The 22,688-nt window shown below is 62.2% G+C and overlaps 3 protein-coding genes across 6 annotated transcripts in view; 2 read left to right on the top strand and 1 right to left on the bottom strand.

Moving 5' to 3' along the window:
* The first annotated feature begins 2,093 nt into the window (after positions 1-2,093).
* On the top strand, positions 2,094-10,739 carry GIT1 (GIT ArfGAP 1). Of its 4 annotated transcripts, XM_084299560.1 has the most exons (21): positions 2,094-2,242; positions 5,063-5,196; positions 5,299-5,411; positions 5,493-5,598; positions 5,686-5,772; positions 5,897-6,027; positions 6,118-6,212; positions 6,303-6,345; positions 6,581-6,607; positions 6,883-6,931; positions 7,032-7,104; positions 7,761-7,858; positions 7,957-8,196; positions 8,290-8,442; positions 8,537-8,764; positions 8,921-8,974; positions 9,240-9,326; positions 9,422-9,495; positions 9,592-9,774; positions 9,854-9,917; positions 9,991-10,739. In XM_084299560.1, the coding sequence occupies exons 1-21, from the start codon at positions 2,191-2,193 to the stop codon at positions 10,201-10,203; spliced, it is 2,304 nt and encodes a 767-aa protein (XP_084155686.1). In that variant the 5' UTR covers positions 2,094-2,190; the 3' UTR covers positions 10,204-10,739. The 4 variants fall into 4 exon arrangements, with proteins under 4 accessions (XP_084155686.1, XP_084155687.1, XP_084155688.1 ...); XM_084299561.1 differs by lacking the exon at positions 6,581-6,607; XM_084299562.1 differs by lacking the exon at positions 8,921-8,974.
* Positions 10,740-11,011: 272 nt separating this feature from the next.
* On the top strand, positions 11,012-13,270 carry ABHD15 (abhydrolase domain containing 15; the record flags this gene model as incomplete). Its single annotated transcript, XM_084299749.1, has 2 exons — positions 11,012-11,868; positions 12,805-13,270. The coding sequence occupies 2 exons, from the start codon at positions 11,012-11,014 to the stop codon at positions 13,268-13,270; spliced, it is 1,323 nt and encodes a 440-aa protein (XP_084155875.1).
* A 6,303-nt stretch (positions 13,271-19,573) lies between these two features.
* TAOK1 (TAO kinase 1) overlaps positions 19,574-22,688 on the bottom strand; it is a 64,967-nt gene continuing 61,852 nt past the window's right edge. The window contains exon 20 of the mRNA XM_084299493.1: positions 19,574-22,659. Within this exon, the coding sequence (XP_084155619.1) occupies positions 22,198-22,659 (462 nt within the window). The 3' untranslated portion in view covers positions 19,574-22,197. The remainder of the gene's footprint in view (positions 22,660-22,688) is intronic.

The raw sequence follows: 22,688 nt of genomic DNA, 5'->3' as shown, positions 1-22,688 counted from the left end.
TTCACCTCCCTAAATTTCCCCCCACCCCTCCGTATTCCCCCACCCCCCAGTCCGATTTGCGCCCCCCCAGGGTGGATGGATGATTCTTCTCCCCCTCGGCCGTGGGGGGGTCTCTGTGGAGCCCCGACCCCCCCCTCCATCAGCAGCAGCTCCCCCCCCCCCCCCGTTTCCCTTTTCCTCCTGCGTTTCTGCCTTTTCCGGCGGCCTCCCGAGAACAATGCGAGGCTGGGCCTCCGCTGCCCGGCCCGGCCCCCCCGCCGCCCCCCCCCTCCCCGGACCCCCCCCGGACCCCCCCCAGGACCCTCCCGGACCCCCCCGGACCCCCCCCAGCCCCCCGGTGCCGTGTTTTGCCCCCCCCCCCCGCCGAGCCGGTGGCAGCCGGTGGCCGGGACCCCCCCTCTCCAAGCCCCCCCCCTCTCCCCAGGACCCCCCCCCCCCGGGACCCCCCCATGTCCCCGCCATCCCAAATGCCCCATGACGTCATGGGTCATCCCCGTGGCAACCAGCGGTGAGGTCACAGCGCTGCCAGGCCCGGGGGGGGGACAAGATCCGGACCCCCCCCCCCTCCTCTGGTGGCCTGGGGTCCCTATGGTGACACCGGGGGGGGTCCCCAGTGGGGCCGGCCCCCAGAGGGACCCCCAAACCCCACCCTCACCCCAATCCCCCTTGGCGTCATCCCCCCTCCTGGGGGGTCTATAGGTGGGGGGGGGGTGGCAGTGACCCCTGTGCCCCCCCCACACCCCGCCCAGGCTGCCCGCAGTGACCCCACGCCGTGGCCAGGACTGGGGGCAGTGGGGGCGCGGGGCTGGGGGGCACTGGGCAGGACTGGGGGTGCAGGGCTGGGGGCAGAGAGGAGCAGTGCCCGGGGCTGGGGGGGCTGGGGGCTGGACCTGGACCAGGACCAGAAATAGGATCAGGACCAGGATCAGGATCAGGATCAGGACCAGGAGATGCCCAGGGCTGGGACCAGGTCCAGGACCAAGACAAGGACCAGGATCAGGATCAGGATCAGGATCAGGATCGGGACCAGGATTGGGACCAGGATTAGGAGATGCCCAGGGCCGGGACCAGGAGCAGGAGCCGGAGCAGGTCCAGGACAAGGATCAGGTATAGGATCAGGAGATGCCCAGGGCTAGGACCAGGTCCAGGACCAAGACCAGGACCAGGATCAGGACCAGCATCAGGACCAGGACCAGGACCAGGATCAGGATCAGGACCAGGGGATGCCCAGGATGAGGAGATGACCTAGACCAGGACCAGGACTGGGACCAGGATTAGGATCAGGATCAGGATCAGGACCAGGACCAGGACTAGGAGCAGGACCAAGACCAGGACTAGCGGATGCCCAGGACCAGGATATGCCCTACAGCAGGACCAGGACCAGGACTCAGATCAGGACCAGGGGGTGCCCAGGACCAGGACCAGCACTGGGGGATGCCCAGGCCCAAGAGATGCACTGGACCAAGACCAGAACTAGGAGCAGGACTAGGACTAGGACCAAGAACAGGACTAGGAGCAGGAGCAGGACCAGGATCAGGAGATGACCAGAACCAGGACCAGGACCAGGACCAGGACCAGGACCAGGACCAGGACCAAGCTCCGAACCAGACCCATTTGCTGCCCAGAATCAGAACCGGGCAGCAGGTTGGGGCTGCTCCATCAGCGCTGCCCCCTCCCCGCAGCGGTGTGCCCGCGGGCTGGGTGCGCTCGGCGGCCGCGCGGGGCGGTGCCGGGACCGGGACCGGGACCGGGACCGGGACCGGGACCGGGGCGGGGAGGAGCCGGTCTCGGTACCGGGGCGGTGCCGGAGGTGCCGGTATCGCTGCAGGAGGTGCCGGTACCGGTGCCGGAGGTGCCGATACCGGTGCGGGGCGGTGCCGGTACCGGGACGCGGGGCGGGGGCGGCGGCGGGGCCCCTCCTCCGCCGGGGCCGGGCTTGCGCCGCTTCCTGCGGAGCCGCCGGGCGCTGGGAGCAGCCGGCAGCCCCGGCCGGGGGGCCCCCTCGCCGTCTGTCCCCCCCCCCCTCCCCTCCCCTTTCCTCCTTCTTCCTCCTCCTCCTCCTCCTCCTCCTCCCCCCCGTCCTCCCTCCCCGCCGGCCCGGTGCCCCCGGTGGGCCCGGTCCGTGCCCGCCGCCGCCCCCCCCCCACGCTGGCGCAGAGGCCCGGGCCCGGGCCCGCCTCGCCGCTGAGGATGTCCCGGAAGGCGCAGCGGGCCGAGGTGTGCGCAGACTGCAGCGCCCCAGGTAAGGGCAGACCCCCCCCCCCCCAACCCCCGGCCCCCCCCGAGCCCCCCCTTCCCCGTGCAGGGGCTGCAGCCCCCGGAGTCTCCGTTGCCCCCCCCCCCCATCTCCGGTGGGCTCGGTTGCGGCTCCGCTTGCACCTTGCCCGTGAGCCCCCCCCCGGTTGTCTGTGCCCCCCCCCCCCACGGTGCATTCGCACCCCCGGAGCCCCCCAGGAGCCGGTTCATAGCCCTCCCGCTGAGCCCCCCCTGGGCGCACCAAGCGCTGTGCCCCCCCGGTACGCCTGCAGCACCCCCATCCCCCCCCCTCTCCAAACCCTGCACCCCCCTCTGTGCGCCCCCCCCTCAAAAAGCAGTGCCAAGGGCCGCATCCACACCCCACGGCGTGCCCCCCTTTGCACCCCACACCGCACCCCTTGAGACCCCTGAACCCCCCCAGCAGCCCTGCGATGCGCCCCAAATACCCCCCCCACACTGAGCACCCCCACCTTGCACCCCCCCAGCCCAAGAAATCTCCTGGATCACCCCAAATCTGCCCCCAGCCTCCGCGCCCCTCGGCACGGGCGCTCCCGGTGCCATCTGGGGACCCGGCCCAGGGCAGGGTTTTGGGGGGGGACCCTCCCCACGGCCCCCCCAGCGCCCACGCCATGGGCTGGCTGGCTGCGGGGCGGGCAGAGCGGGGCTGCAAGCCGCAGCCTGAGCCTGGGCATGACGGATCCCATCCGCGGCGGTGCCGGTGCCCGCAGCCCCAGCGCCGGGTGCCAGCCCCCGCGGGCGTCACACCGGGGGCCGCTCCCCCCAAAAACCCGTGCCGGTGGCCGGCCCCGCGGCGCCGAGGCGATGAATGAACCGGGGCCCGAGCGTCGAAGCTGGCCTCGCAGCCGGCCCCGGAAAGCTGCCCGCGGGCGAAAGCTGTGCCCAAATTATTCCGGCCACGTGCCAAGGGTCGGATCCTGCCAGGAGAGCCGGCGGCACGCGTGGGCGTGGGGCTGCCCCGGCCAGTGGTGGGCTGAGCGGGGGGTACCCGGGGCTCTCCGCGGGGCGCCGCGAGCCTGGCGGTGCTGAAGCTCCCAGCCCCGGGGGGTGAAATGGAAACCAGTTTCTTTCCAATCTCTTATCACCCGGCAGCCATGTGAGGAAATGAGTTATAAAGTCCAGAGGCCGCTTCCTACCGTGCTGGGAGTGCCCGTGCCGGGGATGCGCGGCCCCACGTGGGTGCTCCAAGGGGTGCCCGGGGTGCCCCGGCCTCGCTGCCCGCCCTGCTCACCCTAAAACCCGCACTGCTGTCCCCCAGGTGGGGCTGCCAGCTGGCCCCAACCCTCCCCTCGCTGGGGCTGGGGGGGGTTTCTACATCAGCCCCCCGTTACACACACCCCAACACGGTTCTGGCACTCCCTTGGGGTGCGGGGTCCCTCCGTGCCGAGGCTCTCCAAGCCACCCCGATGCCCCCGCGCATCCCGCTGGGTCCCGCTGGTGCAGAGGGGGCGACACGCTGTGGGACCCCAAATCTGTAGGGTGCAGGGGCTGCAGCAGCCTGGCCGGTGTGGTGGTGTGTGTTTCCCCCCCCCCCCCACGGCCCTGCACGCAGCGTCCTGTTCCCGGCAGCGCCCCGTGGGCCGCGGGCGCGGAGGCGCAGATGCAGCCGTGCCGGCTGCCAAGGCGCTGCCATCTGCCCGGGCAGCGCTGCCAGGATGGGGGGGGTGGGGGGTGCTGTGGGGCCGCGGCTGGGATCACCCCCAAAATGGGGTCCTCAGGGCTGCCCGTCACGCTATGGGACCGCCAGTGGGGTTTTGGGGAGGGGGCCGGGACCCCGCGGGCAGGAAGGAAGCGCCGGAGCCTGGCCGCTCGCCCGCCTTCCTCTGTGGGGTCGCGGGGACAAGGCAGCATTTGGGGACAGGGTGGGCAGTGAGGGCTGTCACCCCCCCCGGGCTGTGTGCCCCTGCGTGCGTCCCTTCCTCCCATGGCACAGCGGGGTGTTTGTGTAGGCCCTACAGAAACAAGGGTGGAAGTGCTGGCTGTGGGGCTGGGCAGAGGCTGGCACGGCTCTGCCGCACCAGAGGGGCTGTCGGGGACAACCTGTGTACAGGACGGTGACACCCCCTGCCCCTTCTGTCCCCCACCGTGCAGGGTGGGGGCCAGGACCTGTTTGGGGTGCTGGGTGGGGGGAGCTGCCCCCCCCCTGAGGCCAGCAGCGGGGCCCCCGTGGGTGCCGTGGCCGGAGCGGGGCCGGTGCCAGCGGCGCGGCCGCTCAAACGTCCCTTTGTTCTCATGGGGACACAAAGGGCTCCAGTCCGGTCGGGCCAGGAGGGGGGGGGGGCAGCAGCCAGGGCTGGGGAGGGGGCACAGTGCTGGGGGGGGGGGGCACAGCACCAGCCCCCCAAATCTGAGGGGTTGCAGAGCCAGCGATGGCTGCGTGCATGGGAGAGCACCGGCACGGGGTGCCCACTCTTTTGGGGGCGCACTGCGCCCAGACGGAGACCCCCCCATGCCCTCCCCATGCCCAGACCGGGGCTCATGGGGTACACAGCCCCCCCCCCAGGTTTGGGGTGCCCCCGCTCACAGCATGGGGCTGGTGTCGCCCCCGCTGCCAGCCACCCTCGTGCTGGGGGAGGCCGAATCCTGTCCCCCCCCCCCCCCCCCAGGCAGTGCCTGGTTGCCAATGGAAACCTTTGGGTTTCCCCCGGCGGTGGGATGAGCCCCTCGCCGTCGCCTGGGAAACCACCGCGTTGCTGCGGCGACGCTGCCCCCCCCCCCCCCAAAATAAAATATTCGGGTGTTGGATGGAAGGAAGGGACCCCCCCGTAACGCCCCGTGCCCCCCGCAGACCCCGGCTGGGCCTCCATCAACCGCGGCGTCCTCATCTGCGACGAGTGCTGCAGCGTGCACCGCAGCCTGGGCCGCCACATCTCCATCGTCAAGCACCTGCGCCACAGCCCCTGGCCCGCCACCCTGCTCCAGGTGGGTGCCCCGGCCTTGGGGAGGGGGCCGGGGAGGGGATTTGGGTGGGTGGGTGGGTGGGTGGGGGGTCCCGGCACCCAGCGCCGTGCCTCTGCCCCGCAGATGGTGCACACCTTGGCCAGCAACGGGGCCAACTCCATCTGGGAGCACTCGCTGCTGGATCCGGCCCAGGTGCAGAGCGGGCGCCGCAAGGCCAACCCGCAGGACAAAGTGCAGTAAGTGTGGGCTGCGGGGAGGGGGCTGCGATGGGCTGGTGACCCCCCCCTCATTGCTATCCCCCTCCCCATCCTCACCAGCCCCACCAAGTCGGAGTTCATCCGCGCCAAGTACCAGATGCTGGCCTTCGTCCACAAGCTGCCCTGCCGGGACGACGACGGCGTCACCGCCAAGGACCTCAGCAAGGTGGGGGCGTGGGGACCACCCCCCCGGTGGTGGTGGGGGGATTAAAACCCATCACTTACCCCCCACACACCTCATCTCACCCCGCAGCAATTGCACTCCAGCGTGCGGACGGGCAACCTGGAGACCTGCCTGCGCCTGCTCTCGCTGGGGGCTCAGGCCAACTTCTTCCACCCGGTGAGCGCCCCGCGCCGTGGGGCTGGTTGTGGGGTCAGCTTTTGGGGCCGGCTGTGGGGCACCGGGGGTCTCGGGGTGTGCTCCAGCCCCGGATCTGGAGGTTGATGCTCGCGGTTGCCCGCAGGAGAAGGGCACCACGCCGCTGCACGTGGCGGCCAAGGCCGGGCAGATCCTGCAGGCAGAGCTGCTGGTGGTCTACGGCGCCGACCCCGGGGCGCCCGACGTGAACGGCCGGACCCCCATCGACTACGCCAGGTGAGATGAGGGGGGGGGGGAAAAATGGGGAGGGGGAGGGTTCACCAGCACCCCGGGACCGGCATCACCCCAGCCCGTGCCCCCACACAGGCAGGCGGCCCAGCACGAGCTGGCGGAGCGGCTGGTGGAGTGCCAGTACGAGCTGACCGACCGGCTGGCCTTCTACCTCTGCGGCAGGAAGCCGGGTGAGTGCCGGGCTCAGCGCCGGGGCTCAGCCCTTGTGGGATGGGGGGTAAAAAGGGGGGGCTGCTCTCACCACCCCTGTCTTTGCGCAGACCACAAGAACGGGCACTACATCATCCCGCAGATGGCAGACAGGTGAGCGCCCCGTGCCCGCGGCCACGCCGCCGACACCCCCGTCCCGTCCCCCCGGCGTCCCCGCTGGGCCCAGGGGGGCACCGCGGCCGCCTGCCCGTGACCAGCGCTGGAGCATCTTTTTTGGGAAGGGTTGGGGGGAAATGGGATGGGGTGGGGGGGGTCCGTGTGCAGCGTGGTGGGGTTTAACGTCCTCCTTTATCCTGTTCTTCCCTCCGCTGCCTTCTCCGGAGCGCAGGGTGCGCCCAAAGTGCATGGCACAGAGGTATTGTCCGCTCGGCTCTCGGCACCGGGGGCCCCCCCCGCTGCAGCCCCCGGCGCTCGGCGCAGCCCGGCGAGGGGCACCCGGGTTGGGGGGGTCCCGCTCGCCCCGTGCCACCTCGCCCCCCGGCCCCGTGCCTGCCCGCCAGCCCCTCTCCCTGCTCGGCGAAGCCCCCTCCAAGCCCGGGGGTATCTGGGGTGCATCTGGGGAGCGTTTTGGTGAGGAAAACCAGGAATAACCCCCCAATTTGTGTGTCCCCCCCCCCATGCACCCCACAGCCTGGACCTCTCCGAGCTGGCCAAGGCGGCGAAGAAGAAGCTGCAGGCGGTGAGTGGGGAGCGGGGCCAGGCTTGGAGGGGGGGGGCTCAGCGCCTGCCACCACCCCCCCGGCCTGACATTTATGTGTGTCCCCCCCGTCCCGCTGCAGCTCAGCAACCGCCTCTTCGAGGAGCTGGCCATGGACGTGTACGACGAGGTGGATCGCCGGGAGAACGACGCGGGTGAGCAGGGCCACAGGGAGCAGCCGGGGGTGGCCGCAGGGTGTCCCCCCCCCCGTTCGGTGCTGGCGGGCGTCCCGGCTCGGGGAGGAGCAGGCGGCGAGGGGGGGGCGATCCGGCACCGCAGGCCCCTCCTTCCTCATTCCTCCGGCCGGGGCCAGGGGCCGTTTCCTCCACTCAAGGGGCTGCTGCCACGCCACGGGACGTGGGGGTGCAGGAGGTGGGTGCTGGGTGCCCCCCCCCACCCCCCCGAGCTGTGGGGCTGGGGGACGAGCCCTGGTCTGATTTTGTGGGGTTCTGCAGGGAAGGGTGCCGGGGGGGGACCCTTTTCCAGGGAAAGGCAGGAGCGATGGGCATGCCAAAATTGCTCCAGCCTTGGCTGGGGGGGGCACGGGGCTGTGCCCCCAAAGGGATCTGGGGGTCCTGGGTGTTTGGAGCCCCCCCCCGGGCAGAGGGGGTGGCTGGGGGAGGCGATTCCGTCAGCACAGCTGGGCTCCGCTCCCAGCCCCAGCACGCTGGCCCCGAGCCCGCGCCTGCGTCCTGCCGGCCCCGCGGCCTGCCCAGGGTGGGGACAGCACCCCTGGGCCCCCCCACCCACACAGCCACCCCCTGGGGTGGGGTCGGAGCCCCCCCCCCTGATGCCAGGTCCCTGCCCGCAGTGTGGCTGACGACGCAGAACCACAGCACGCTGGTGACGGAGCGCAGCGCCGTCCCCTTCCTCCCCGTCAACCCCGAGTACTCGGCCACCCGCAACCAGGTGAGCCCCGCCGGGCCCCTCGTGCCCCCCCCGTATTTACACCCGGACCCCCCCCTTCACCCCCCTTTTTTTTTTTTTTTCCCTCCTTCACCTCCCAGGGCCGGCAGAAGTTGGCCAGGTTCAACGCCAGGGAGTTCGCCACGCTGCTCATCGACATCCTGGGGGAGGCCAAGCGCCGGCAGCAAGGGAAGAGCCTGCTGAGCCCCACGGGCGACCTCGACTTCTCCCTGCGGAGCCAGAGCGACCTGGACGACCAGCACGACTACGACAGCGTCGCCTCCGACGAGGACACGGACCAGGAGCTGCTGCGCAACGCCTCCCGCAACAACCGTGCCCGGGTGAGCCCCGTGCGCCCCCCTCCTTCTCCTCCCTGCCGCTCAGCAGCCCCCCTGCCGGGGTCGGATCCTGGCGCTGAGCCCCTCTCCCCGCAGAGCATGGACTCCTCGGATCTGTCGGATGGCCCCATCACGCTGCAGGAGTACCTGGAGGTGAAGAAGGCCCTGGCCGCCTCGGAGGCCAAGGTGCAGCAGCTGATGAAGGTGAACAACAGCCTGAGCGACGAGCTGCGCCGGCTGCAGCGCGAGGTGGGGCGCGGGGACACCGGGACCCCCATCGTACCCACCCCCTATCCCTGCGTATCCCCCCTCCCTTCCTAATTTTTCCTTCCCCTTGCTGCAGATCCACAAGCTGCAGTCGGAGAACACGCAGATCCGGCAGCAGACGGGGCCCCCGCACCCTGCTCCGACCCCCAGCGAGCGCCCGGAGCACGGGCACCCCCCCGGCACGGCCCCCCCACACCGCCGGGACCGCCAGGCCTTCTCCATGTACGAGCCCGGCTCGGCGCTGAAGCCTTTTGGGCAGCCGGTGGAGGAGCTGGTGACCAGGCTGCAGCCCTTCGGCAGCAGCGTGAGTGGCTCCAGAGGGGGGGCACGGGGAGATTTTTGGGGGTTGGGGGGGAATTTAGGGCACCCCAAGGGGGGTTGGTGGTGCTGCAGAGCTGGGTTCCTTCCCCGGGGGGGGTGCCGGGGGCGGCGGGGGCTTTACCCTTTTGTGTGTCGCCAGGAGGCGGAGGACGAGGCTCTGTACTCCATGCACATCCCGGCCAGCGTGTACCGGGTAAGGGGGCCGCGGCGGGGGCGGCTCCTGCATGGGACGTGGTGGCCATCGTCCTCCCGACTGCCAGCCCTCCACGCACGTCTTCCTGGGATGTGTCCCCCCCCTCCTTCCCCTGCACCGCCGGGACCCCCCCCCCCCGGAGGTTCCCGCATGCAGGGTGGCCGTGTCCCCTCTGCTCGTCCTCCCCTGCACGTGCCCGGGTTCGGCTCCGTGGGGTCCTGTGCGCCCCGTTCAGCGCCGTCTCCCCCCTTTTTCCCCCCTCCAGATGCGGAAAGGTCCGTCGGCCTCCTCCATGCCCTTTCCCCCGTCCTCCCCGCTGCTCTCCTGCCCGCCTGACGGTGCCCGGCACATGGTGACGTACTGGGGAGGATTCGGGGTGGGGGGACCCCGGCCCCGTGCAGGATTTGGGGCTGGGCAGGGCTTTGACACCCCTCCTCTGCCCTACAGAGCAAACTGGACCGGCACGGCAGTGGCACCGACAGCGACTACGACAACACCCAGGCGGGCGAGATCCTGCTTGGGTGAGCACCGGGGCTGGGGACTGCGCTGCCACCCTGCTTTGGGGACGTGGGGACATGGGGTGGGCACTGACCTGTGGGTGTTTTGGGTCCCCGCAGCATGGAGGGGAAGCGTTTCGTGGAGCTGAGCAAGGACGAGGATTTCCCCCACGAGCTGGACCCGCTGGACGGGGAGCTGGATCCCGGGCTGCCCAGCACGGAGGACGTCATCCTCAAAACCGAGCAGGTCACCAAGAACATCCAGGAGCTGCTGCGGGCTGCCCAGGAGTCCAAGCACGACAGGTAGGGCTGCGCCGTGACCCCGGGGGGCTCAGGAGCCATCGTGTCCCCCCCTTCCTTAACCCCTCTCCTCTCCCCCTAGCTTCGTGCCCTGCTCGGAGAAGATCCACTCGGCCGTGACGGAGATGGCATCTCTCTTCCCCAAGGTAGGAGGCTTGGGGTGTCCCCCCTAGTCCCCCATTTCCATCACCCCATGCCCTGACGCTGTTCTCCTTGCAGAAGCCGGCGCTGGAGACGGTGCGGAGCTCGCTGCGGCTGCTCAACGCCAGCGCCTACCGGCTGCAGAGCGAGTGCCGCAAAACCGTGCCCCCCGAGCCGGGCGCCGCCGTGGACTACCAGCTCCTGACCCAGCAGGTCATCCAGTGTGCCTACGACATCGCCAAGGCCGCCAAGCAGCTGGTCACCATCACCACCCGCGAGAAGAAGCAGTGAGCGCCGGCCCGAGCCCTCCTGCACCTCCCCGGCCTCTCCTCCCCTCCCTTCTCCCCCCCCCCCTCCCCGTCTCCTCCTCCCTCTTTTTTGACGGCGTTTGGCACCCGGGGGTGCAAGTGGCCTTAGCCCTTGCGGGGCCAGGGAGCGGGGCGAGCCCCCATATCCCCCCCCCCAACCACCCCTGGTGCCTCCACGGAGCTGGTGCTCAGCTGTGGGGTAGGTGCCTGCGTCCCCCTGTACAGCCCCCTGCCCGCCCCGTGCAGCCCCCCCACCCCGGGGCATGCGCCTAACTTATCCTGTACATAGCGTGTGGAGCTGCCCGTGCTGGCAGCTGCGATGCCCCCCCTGTCCCCCCCCCCCATCCCTCGCTGGGTGGCCGATACCCCCCGAGGCCACCCGCAGCGTTACACTGGACCGGGATGCCCGCGGCCCCTCCCTCCCCCCCCAAAAAACCCCTCTCCCCGGGCGTCCTGCCCTATGCTGGGGCCGCACTCCCTACTGTAAGATGTGTTCTTGTACATTTGTATCAATAAAGATGTGAGCATTGCACGGACCCCCCCGGCTCCTACACCACAGGGAGGGGGCTTTGGGGTGACGGGGAGGGTGACGAGGGCTGCAGGGAGCCCGGCGCCACGCTCACGTTTCACCCAGTTTCACCCAGTCCCCTTGGCCCCGGCTGGCGGCCGGTCACGCCGTCCCCGGCACGGCCCCCACTGCTCGCCCAGCCCCGGGGTTGGGCCTTCCCGGCAGGGCCCCGCCACCTCCCCGAGCACCCGCCGAGCACCGGGGCTGCCGGCCGGGGGCCCTCATGCTGTCCCCTGAGGGTTTGGTGGCCGTGGTGGCTGCGCTCACCTTCCTGGGCCTCCTGGCCTGGCACCTTCTGGTGGCGAGGCTGGAGGTGCCCGGAGGCCTGGAGGAGGAGGAGGAGGAGGAGGAGGAGGAAGAGGAGGGGACCCCCATCCTCACCGAGGACGGCGTGGGGTGCTGCCGGCTGCTCTGCAAGCCCTCAGCGCTGGCCCAGCACCTGGAGCGGAGCTTGGGGCGCTCGGCAGCACTGAGGGGGGGCCCCTGGCCGTGGCCCCGCTGGCCTCGTCTCCGTCTCCTGCAGCAGCTCCTGTCACCCCCCGACCCAGCACCGGCGCTGGTCCGGGAGCACCTGCAGGTCCCCGACGGCGGCTTGGTGGCCCTGGACTGGTTAGTAGGGCCACGGGGGGGGGCCGGGAGCCGGCGGCGTGGCAGCGGGGGCCCCCCCAGCCCGGTGCTGCTGCTCATCCCCAACGCCGCCGGCAAGGTGCCGGGGGGGCTCCTGCAGCTGGGCCGCCGGGCGCTGGAGCTGGGCTACGAACCCGTCGTCTTCAACCGGCGGGGCCACAACGGCTGCCCCCTGGCCACCCCCAAGCTCCAGCCCTTCGGGGACCCCGGGGACCTGCATGAGGCCGTGGCCTACGTGCGCTGCCGGCACCCCGGCGCCCCGCTGCTGGCCGTCAGCGAGGGCTCGGGCTCGGGGCTGCTGCTGGCCTACCTGGGCGAGAGCGGCTCCTCCAGCCGCCTGGCCGCCGCCGCCTGCATCTCGCCCGTTTTCCGCGCCCGGGACTGGTTCGAGGCCTCCTTGCCCCGGCTCTACGAGTGGCCGCTGCTGCTGCACCTCAAGAGGGGACTCAGCAGGTTAGTGGGGATCGGGGATGGGGACAGGGATGGGGGTGTCCCTGTGCCGGGAGTCCCAGCGTTGGCGGAGGTGCTGAGGGCAGCAAAACGCGCTGGTTAATGAACACCAAACCCAGGAGCTGGTGGTGGCGGCGGGGTTGGGCTCCTCAGCAACGCGCTGCGGGGTTGTGGCAGCCATTTGGGGTTCTCCCCGTAGGGAAACAGCCCCCCCCTCACCTCCCTCCTGCCCCCCACAGCGGCACTGGGTGCGTTATTGAACCTCCCCTGAGACCCAGCACCAGAGCGGGGCCAGGCACAGCGCTGCTTGCCCCCAGCACCCTGGGGGGCTCCCCTATGGGGTGGGGGGGCCCTGACCACCTACATGTGGCTGCAGCCCCCCCCCGTCCCAGCCCACGGTGTGCCGTGTCCCTGTCACCCGGTGTCACCCCGAGTGCCAGGGGGGGCTTCGAGCAATTATCACCTCTGGGGGTGGTGCTGAGAGATTTGGGGGAAAATGGGGCTTAATAGGGGGAGGGAATGAGGGTCAAAATAAATAAATAATAAAAAAATAATAACTCCAAAACTGATTGAGGAGGGGACATAAACAAATCATGGCAGCCCTAAGTCTCTGCAGAGCCTGGGTGGGTGCCACCAGGCTGTGTATAATGCAGGCTGGGGATTTGGGGTTTTAAACGGGGACATTCCTGCTGGCCAGGTGGCAGCAGGGAGGGGTCTGGGCTCCCCCCATTTCCCCCTACCCCTTATTACCGGTGCTCTTACAGCAATGGTGCCGCTGCCTGTTGTTGCCATGGCTCCTGTGTGCCAGGATGCTGCAGGGACACCCCCACCCCACAACAGCACACGGGGAGGGGGATCCCCAGCCTTGCTTTAGGGCCGCCGGGGTGCACACCCCCATCCCCAGCACCCCCCCCCCTCCAGCCCGCACCATCCCCGCAGGTACGCGGGCGCCCTGGCCGAGGCGGTGGATGTGGCCAAGCTGCTGGGCAGCCGCTCGCTGCGGGAGCTGGAGGAAGCCCTCTTCTGCGGGACCACGGGCTGGGAAACCTACTGGGAGCGCAACGAGCCCCTGCGGGACGCCGACGAGGTGGCCGTGCCCGTGCTGTGCGTCTGCAGCGCCGACGACCCCGTCCGCGGGCCCCCTGCCCGCACGCTGCCCCGGGAGCTGTTCCGCAGCAGCCCCTATTTCTTCCTGCTGCTCACCCCGCGCGGGGGTCACTGCGGCTTCCCCCAGCGCGGCCCCGGGCGCTGCTGGGCCCACGAGGCCGTGCTGGAATATTTTAGGGCCATCGGCGAGTTCCTGCGGGCGGAGGAGAGGAGGACGGGGGTGCTGCAGCCCCGCCGGTGGGGGGGTCCCGTCCCCGAGCCCCCCGCCTTCACCTGGCAGCGGTCCTACACCAGGTAGCCCCCTGCCCCTACCCCGTCACCGGCTCAGGAACGCAGGCAGACACTCCGTGTACTAAAATTACTTTATTACAGTTGATTTTTTTTTTTTTTTAACATTTCCTTTGCTATGATACAAAGGATACTTACAAACAAAATATTACATATGACCTTATTTTTTTTTTTTTTCTCTTCTCTTATTTTCTGACAACTTGGTAACAGCTTTAAATGCACAATCTATACAATTAATACAGGTTATATATGAGCTATAATGTATGTTGAACCAGAAGAATACCAGAATACTGACAATATACTGTACATTAAGCCTTACCAGTTAGTGCTCGTGGCATTTTCTACCAGAAGGAAAACGCACACCTGTAGATTCACTCATACCAGCTGGCGCTACCAGACACGGAAGCAGGAAGGAGTTCAATTCCCCTATTTAAATCCTTCGCGGCCCACCACCGTCGGCGCTGGGCCCGGAACCCTCAGACCAGTGTTCATAGTAAAACAGCAGATATGTGTGTGTTTTTCTACCTGATGCTCTGCAGCACAGAACCACGACGCCGGGTGCCTTTCCCCGGCCCCCCCGCGGCAGCCTGGCTTTGCCGAAGCCGCGGCGCTGTACCTGGAGGAAACCCCGCGGCGCTGGGCGAGCTCTTGGTGGGGAGCTGGACGTCCTGATGGGGGAAGAGGAGGAAGAAGAGGAGGAGGAGGAGGATGGGGAAAGCAGCCATGGCCTCGCTGCCGGCAATAGGCAGCTCTGGGCTCTGTGCACTCCAACGCGCGGGCACCGGGGGTAGGAGCAAGCCCAGGGCACGTCGCTCCGCCAGCCCCATCCCAGCCCAGCAAAACCCCGTCCCCAACGGGGCAGGGGGTGCCCAAGGGGCTGGAAGCTGCCTTGAGGCCTCGCCAGAAAGGGTTTGCTTTTGTTTCGCAGCCAAAGCTAGATTGGTGTCGCTACAGGTGTGCACTTCCCCTCCTCCCGCCATGGTCTACTTCCACTGATAAGGTTACATTTTTGTTTTCTTTTTTCTTTTTTTTTTTTTGTTTTTCTTTAAAGCAACCAGCAAGTGAAGCGTTTTTGTAGTTGACTGGCAAAAGACCTGGCATTTGCACAGAAGCTGCAAATGGAAAATAGCCATCCCCTCCTCCCACCCGCTGCATCCCATCCCAGAAAAACCCAAACGGATGGTGGAGGAAAACAAAAAAAAAAACAGGGGTGGAGGAGAGGAAGGGGTGGGGAAACAGGTTGGAAAATACCAGGTTCGAGTTAACATTTTGTTGACTTCACACAATGCTTGTGCAAAAAGAAACAAAACAAAACCCCAAACAAACAAAAACCAAAACCAGAAACATGCTGGAAATAATGAAAACAAATGGAAAGTAATATATAAAATTAAAAATATAAATAGGATGTCTGGCTGACTGGTAGAAGAATAGGTCATTTAGGTTACAAAAAGGAATATACATTCAAGAGGCTCTGAACCCAGTGGGGTAACTGATGTTAAACTTGTGTTAATAGTTAGGCTAGAATTCTCAAGTTTGTCTTTAAAATCTTCACAATACAAGCAAGCTATTTTTATTTTTTTTTTAAAAAATATACACTATACACACCTCACACAGCTTCTCCTACCCTTATGACACACGTTACGCTACCCTCTCGTACACTAAACCAAGGGGGTCTCACGGCTAACTTAACGCAAGGTAGTCCATCCTCGCCCCAGCCGCTCGGTGTCCGCGGGCCGGTGGTGTCTGCGGCACCGCAAGCAGGACCGAGCGACCCACGCGGTAACACGACCTTCTCAAGCACTCTCACAAGTCACCAAAACGGCTGTAGCCTTTTTATGTTATACACACTTCACTTTGTTAACGGTTAAGTATTTACATCGGGTCTGCCCCCCCCCTCCCTCCCCCACGACGGTTAGCTGTTCCTAGGCAGGTAAAAATGTCCCTGTTCCAAGCAAGCGAAGGGGGAAGAGCTGCGAGGGGTTAGGAGGAAAGGAAAAGCCGAAGAAAGGAAGCAGGTGGTTTGCTTGCCAGAAGCCAAACCCATGCGCGCGAGGATGCCTCTCCTTCTCTGCTGCCGCTCTGAGTCCTTAAAAAAAAAAGCTCCCGTCCCCACCGACCGACGGGGGCGGCTGGAAAACCAGCCCTCGAGAGCACGGCCTTGCCTCCGCCCTCCTCTGCTCGCAGCTTCCCAGGACACGCGGCAAAGCCAGGCCCCACTTGCAGACTTGCCTCTGCCACGAGGCGAGGAGCGGAGGCGCGACGGGCGGCACCCGGAGGCAGCGCGGCGAGGGGGAACCCAGCCCTCGCTTGGCGACAGGGCTTTGGGGACGAGCGGGGCTCGGCCGCCACGTGCACCCCCCCGTGGGTGCCCGAGTCTCGCCGAGACGCCCACGGCGAGCCATGCAGGAGCAGCAGCCGCGTCCTTCAGCTCCTCGGCAACTGCGCCGGTGCCTGAGCCGCGCCGAGCTCCGAGTTGCCATAGAAATGCGCGATCCTGGCGCTGAAAGCAGGCAATGATCTTAAGCGAAATTCTTTTTTTTTTTTTTTCTTTTTTTTTTTTCTCTCTCTCCAGTTTAGATGAGCTCGGGCTTAAGACAAAAGCGTTTAGAAGGGGAGGGGGGGGGGAGGGAAACGTATCATTTCTACAGAGGCTGAAAAATAGAGTAAGAAGACGATATTAAAACCGCAGCAAAGAAACTGAACTCGGTTCCCGTGGAGTTCAGCCCCAGAAAAAAGCTCCAAGCCACCGCTGCCGTCCCTCGGACCGCCTACATTACAGCACCTGCACAGAACACGGAGGGGAAGGAGGAGAGGAGCAGTCAGAGCAGGGAACCCCACCGACCTCGTGAAGCTGCCAGGCGCGGCTGAGCTTCGGAAGAAGTCCTTCGGCCCCGCTCGGCGGCTGCGGCCGCAGCTCCCGCCTCCCCAGCTCGCAATATTTAAGCACAAATCCTTACAGTGTCACTTCGACAAGTCTCAGGGATTAGACGCATGCTGAACTACGACTGGCAATTACAGTAGCTTTCTGCTAGCTGGCACATACTGTATCTATAAATTTTAGTACAAAAACTTAAAAAATACAGAAACTAGGTCAATTTGTTAACTACATATTTACAGATACTTACAATTGTTTTCACTCACAATAATTAAACTAATTGTCAGTGAAAAATTCAAACTGTGCATGTTCTGAGGTACCCGTACTCAGGGGTGGGGAGCAGGGGAGCAGAGGGGTGAGGCGGGGTGGCGGGCACCCCGGCTTCGTTCACGTCGGCGGTGGCAGCGCCCGCCGCTCCTGGCCGGGTTACCCCGGGTGTCCGGACTCGGTGTGTGCACTCGGAGGAAGCAAGCAGAGAGGGAACCGGCGCCGGGTTGTTCTAGGACATGGCTTCGGGATGTTTCGAGGCCACCGGGTAGGTGCAAAGCAAACGGTCCTGTGCCAAAGTGCCTTCCTCCACCCACCCCCCGCCTCCCCGAGGAGCCCGCGGGTGAAGTGCAAGTATTCGGAGACCCGCAGCTCAGTGGTTAAGGTGCTTGTTTGCCGGCAGATCTCATTCACTAAGTCCCTCTCTAGCTGACAAAGGCCTTTCCTTCCCCAGCAGAGCGGGGCCGGGCAGGGGAGGGATGCGGCGAGGCGACGGCACAGGCGCAGCTGGCTGAGCTGCGTTGCACAACAGGAATCGGGGTTATCTGCTGCCATCTTTCCCCGGTGGGGTGATGTTTACTACAACCACCAGGTCTATCAGCTTTTTTTTTTTTTTTTCTTCTTTTGGCCATAAACAGCTACCCACAACCCTCTGAAGTGCCTCAGGTACATTTCTCAACAGACTCCGGCTCAATCGACTCTTAAAAGTGCAAACTAAAACAACCACAGCAGAGGGACGCGCAGCAGCGTCCCTGCCCTGGCACCCACCGCTCCTCACCCCCGGCACAGGACAGTCCCAGGAGCAGGAGCTCAGCTCCTGGATGCCACAACCAAACCCAAGCCTCTCCTAAAAAGCTTGCAGGAGACCTTCTGAAAGTAGGGGGGGGGGTGGGAAAGAAAACCAACTCCGAATTCTCTGGTAGCACGAAGAAGAGAGCCCGTGTTTGGCATGCTGCTGAGCTGGCTGGGCTTCGGGGCTGCTCTGCCCCACAGGGGAAAGATTGCGGCTGGATGAACGATCTGACGCACAAAAGAACCATTTTTATCCCCCAACGTGCCAAATGTCTCACTAAGATGTTGGGGTCTTTCGAGGACAAAGGAGGAGGTTAGAAGAAAGGGTCTTCACAGCTTGAGGAGCTCGTGTTTGAGGGCAGCCACTTGGCCAGCGTGGCTCTCGCCCCTCTGCTACGAGACAAGACCACAGCCAGATTCACCAGAAAGCCACAGCAGGCACCCAGGGGAAGAACAAGGCTGTCCTCTGTTCACGGGACTTGAGTAACAAAGCACACGTGCCTAGCGGAATAAAGAACGCACCAGAGGTGTATGCATATACGTACGTGTGTACACACACACCTTTACATGAAATCTTCCCACTTCACTTCTCCTTTCATCCTCCACGTAACCTGCTCTAGCTATGAGCCACGAACAAAGGCAGACATCGTGTTCGGGGTCAGTGGCAGCTTAAACTGGGGAATGCCAAAAGTTGGTGCCTGCGCGGCGTGCCAGGACCACGCTGGGCTCGCGATCTTCCGTGGCGAGGCACAGCTGGGGACTCTGAGCTCAGCCCGCTGAGCACTTCACCTGCCCACCCAGCGCCCCTCCTGCAGGTCTGTGCGCCGCCTGAACCGCTATTCCTATCTCTATGCCATCTTGTTTTCTTCTCTGCAGTCTTCTGACTTCCTGGTACCCTCTGGGAGCTCTCGTCTCTGCTTTACAGCACACCACCAGCAGCTACCCTGCCCTCCTGCTCCCCAGAAGAAGAAAGCTACAATTAACAGGGCAGCGTTGAAGCCAGGGCTGTTGACGGCGTTCAGCCCCGGCACAGTTTTTGTTCGTGCCCTTGTCCTAAGAGAGCCCTGCTGCACGGGCTGAGCTAGCTCACGAAGGGAGGGAGTGCTAAAGAACAGCAGAACTGAAGTGCCCTGACAGAAATGCACAGCATGACTCGTGTGTGCACGCATACCCACACACGCTTCCACAGAGTATATAAATATATACACACGAGAGACCATATATATATCCAGAGAGATGTGCGTATTCAACAGAGTAATGGTAGACAGTGGTACAATACGATTTATTGCCTCTCAAGAAATGGCACACGGACAGGGGGAGCGGGGCAGGGCGGCTGGAAGTGCAACGGGCCCTCTTCCCTGGGGGGTGAATAAATGGCATTACTCCAGGATCTAGCACGGTGCACTCTGGGCAGGTTACAGCTCACGTGCAGTGCACATTTCTTCTGAAGCGTGAGGGCCGAAGGGGGTGCAGAGCAATGCCAGCCCGTCCCCAAAAGCCAGGCGAGGAAGGGCTGCAGGGAATTTTCTGTGGGAAGCTTGGTATCGTACCACATTGATTTCTTCAACCCCTTTGAAGCTCACAGGCTCGGACCGAATGCAGGTGAAATAGAGGCGGGCTCCATTTCAGCACTGCATCCCGGGAAGAAAGCACGAAACGCTCAACATGGATGGGAGAGGTGGCTGCTGACTCCCTGCGACACCACGGAGAACAAGAAAAAATGTGGTCCCTTTCACTGATTTTACTTAAATAAAATCAAAAGAAATTGAAATCGGGTAACGAGGTGAAAATGCTGGCTCCACTGTTTTTCCAATCTCTGAGCTAAACTACATCAGAACTTCAGGTCTTTGCAAAGGGGAAAAGAAAATAACCACAGAAAAACAGATTTTAGGTGTCAAGCTGGTGATTTGAGAATACTGCAATAAAATTTGCAAAGTAGTCCACACAGCAGAGATTCCCCAGTGTTAAACACAAGCATAAAAGATGTAAAAAACATCTTTGCTGAGGTACTGGAGCAGTTTCTACAATTTAGAGATTACAGTATTTTAAAAGCCAAGGTTAGGGCACGACTGCAACAAGTACAATAGGGAGCAATTGGTCTTGCTTTTAAAAACAGAGTTTGCAAACTGATTCAGAAAGCGTTTGCGTCGCTCTAGCGTAATTTCGAGTTGTTCAAGCATCTCAGAATGACATCCGAGATGCAATCAAATTCTCAACACCAACGACCTCCTCATACACCTCCAACGCACAACCTGACTGCATCCCTCGGGCTACACCTGCGTAACGGGGTGCTTCCTCTCGAGACCAGGCTTGTTTAGGACAGCTCTCCTTCCCCCAGGCACACACAGGGACACACACATTTAGACCAGTTGATCTGAATCAGTTTTTGCAAACTATTTTAATTAAAATATTAACTTGTTGGAATAGTCCAGGTCTGCACATGATATACATGTAAAAATGGTTACTACACAATTCTTTTTGAATACAAAAAAAGCCAATATGGGACAGCCATCATTTGGATTCAGCATTCAGTCATGCTCGACATTACACAAAGAGATGGGTTGAGAGAATTCTGTTGAAGTAGCTCAATTTAAGCCAGAGACTTTGACCAAATTCAAACCATAACAGAAGCAAAAGAACGAACCCGCTGACCTCGCGGGTACAGCCTGTCCCCACTGTCGCTGCTGCTGCTCGCGATAGAGGAGCTGAACTTCAAAACCTCGTGGTAGCACCATGCTCTGGACACACACTCCACACTCACATGGTAAATGCCAATACAGTTTGGGGGGTTTTGGCCTTTCAACTCGTTTCTTTTGTCTTTCTTTTCCAAACCCAGGAAAATACAGGTACCTTTCCTAAATCAGTTTCACTGCATTTTTTTTTTAACAATATTGCGATGCAAAGGAGTGACCCCAAAACATCCACATAAAAACAAAGCAGAGGAAGGGACAGGACAATTCATAGTCACCACTGTCCGCAGGGGGCAACCAGTCACTTCCTTGGGACCACTGCCTCGTCCCAAGCTTCTGTGACCTCTTAGCACTACAAAGCTCTTTTACTAAGGGGCTGCTCAAACATGTTTTGGTAGTTTCCATATTTCCTTAGAGTGATATGCTACGTCAAGATGCTAAAAGTCCCAGTTGGATTCACTGGACACTGGCAGAGTGTTAAGGATTGGGAGTGGATGTTAATTTAGCTAACGAAAGAACGTCGCCCTGTTGAGAGTTCCGAACAGCAGCGAGACACTAGAGTATTCACACTATAAATATGTCACGTGGACAAACACATTCGGAAAACCTTGCTTTTGAGCCCTATAAACATATTAAAGGCAAATCCTAGAGTTAGCAGCTAGTGTTTTCTTCAAGATGATTAGTGTGCAAGGAAAAACATTTACAAAGAACCCTGGCTGGTCAGTCCCCAAGACAGAAATCTTTGCCTCAAGCCAAACTCCATCTACCTGCACCTCTCCTAACCCCACAGCGCTGGCTGACCCAGACCGCTCGGGCACTGACACAAGAGCATGGCGGCATCTCCAGTTCCCAGCACTAAGGGATGACACTATGCCACAAAGTCCCTCGGTTAATTCGACTCCCTGCCCTTTTATCACTGTATTGATTTCACAACCTCCTTTGCTTCCTTTCAGTAGTACAGCAGCTCCGAGGAGCCTCTGGAAGTAGTGCCTTCTTGCGTGGTGTGATATGCTGCCAAACAATCACAGCATCTCAAGGGACTGTAAAGGTTGTAAAGTATTGCAGCAACGAAAATAATAAAAAGGAGCCTCACATGCAGCAAGATCTACAGTGGTGATGTGGGTTAGTCATCAACTGGGAAGAGTCATTGGCTCAGCTCCTCCTGGTACACTGTGGCAACTAAACATTTAAACAGTTGGCTACACTCTACATGTAAACAGGAAATTGCAACAAGCCAAAAAGGTAATAAATCGGTGGATGTAGTGTAATAATGAAAAACCCGATCAATGGCATTTTGTGACTATGGCATCCTTCAAAATACCTCTGGCATTTGAGACTGATTGGCTGAAAATCTAACATTTCTGAACGGAGCAAAAAGGACTACGCTGGGCTCCAAGAATTATTCTGATGCTTAGCTAAAATGAGATGTCACAGTATTAGCTGTACAAGTGCATTACTTACGCTCCTCTGCCCAACCTCGTCTGAGCTACCAGCAGCACAGTCAGGGAGTGCTAAAGCAGGAATACAATTTTTTTTTATTATTTTTTAATTTATTTTTTTAACATTTCTAGCCTGTTCCCTCCAAACAGGTTTACCTACACAGTTCTCGGGAAGCTGACCAGTGCCATCTAAGAGAACTTCACTTCTTACACAACACGGAGCGGGCACTTGGGTAGAAGGGCCCTGCCGAGCCCTGGTGTCTCCTGGCCTCTCTTCTGACCCTTCTTCCTCACCTACAAGTCTTTTGAAAATGCCTAGAAGAGGCAATACCCTAGAAATGTTTCCACTTTAATGACAAATAAAAACGGAACAGAAGATCCAGCTGTTCCTCCCCTGGATGTTGGTTTAAAAGGCAGCTTGCCTGGTTTTTGCAGGGTGGCAGTTCGAAATTTATGGACATGGGAGGAGGTCTCCATTCTCCCTCAGACTTACTACGGATGGTGTGACGAGGGCAGTCTGAGGCCCTTCTGTCCTGTCAGTGTGATGACCACCAGCCAACTCTTCTGACTAATTGCATATATTTCTCAGACGCCCTCCCAAGACCCCTCCAAAAAGTAAAAAAACAACAACAACGACAAAAAAAAAAAAAAACAACAACAAAAAACCACCCCCCCAAACCCTGCAGCCAAATACTATGACATCCCAGTTAGTAAACACAAAACGTAATGCTTTACAAAATGAATACAATATTCCATGTGCACCCAGCTTCCACACGTCAGCACCGCACTGAGGAGGCTGCTGGGCTGGTGTCTGTAGGCAGTTTCTGTTGGCAGACAGCTCCAGTGGAATTGCCACCCTCAGTTATTGTTTAAGTTATGTATAAGACATGTGTGAACCATTGGATATTTGTGAAGTAACACTTGTGCTCCTGCTCATGCCCTGTTCCGTCCGTCCCCCAGAAGCTGTCCGCCTCAGAGCCTGGGGGCTGTTGCGGACCCCTATAGCACTACCTCGAGGTACCCCTTGCATGGGCCCCGAGGGGTGACCCCATGGCTGGGGTCCACCTTGCATTGGATGGCCCCAAGCTTGTGGTGGGCCACCCATGGGATGACCCCAGTGAGGTCCTGCAGCCCCAGTAGGATTGTGGGACCAGCCAGAAGCTCCCGGGTAGCTGTGGCTGAACGCCTCGGGGGAGAGATTAGAAAGAACCATATTACTAAAACCTAGCCTCATGCTTTCTGAGTCAAAGGCTTCGATCTCGCGAGCTTGACGCTCCAGCAGGCTTCGTATCCGTTCGGTACGCTCATTCTGTAATGCCAGCATCTCCTCCTCAATCTGGGAAGAAAAAAAGAAGAGAGAGTCTG

The sequence above is a fragment of the Netta rufina genome (assembly GCF_964035555.1).
Source record: "Netta rufina genome assembly, chromosome: 21".
NCBI classification, from domain to species: domain Eukaryota; kingdom Metazoa; phylum Chordata; class Aves; order Anseriformes; family Anatidae; genus Netta; species Netta rufina.
Note: the sequence above shows the minus strand (reverse complement) of the source record. Positions and strands in the feature narration are given on the sequence as shown.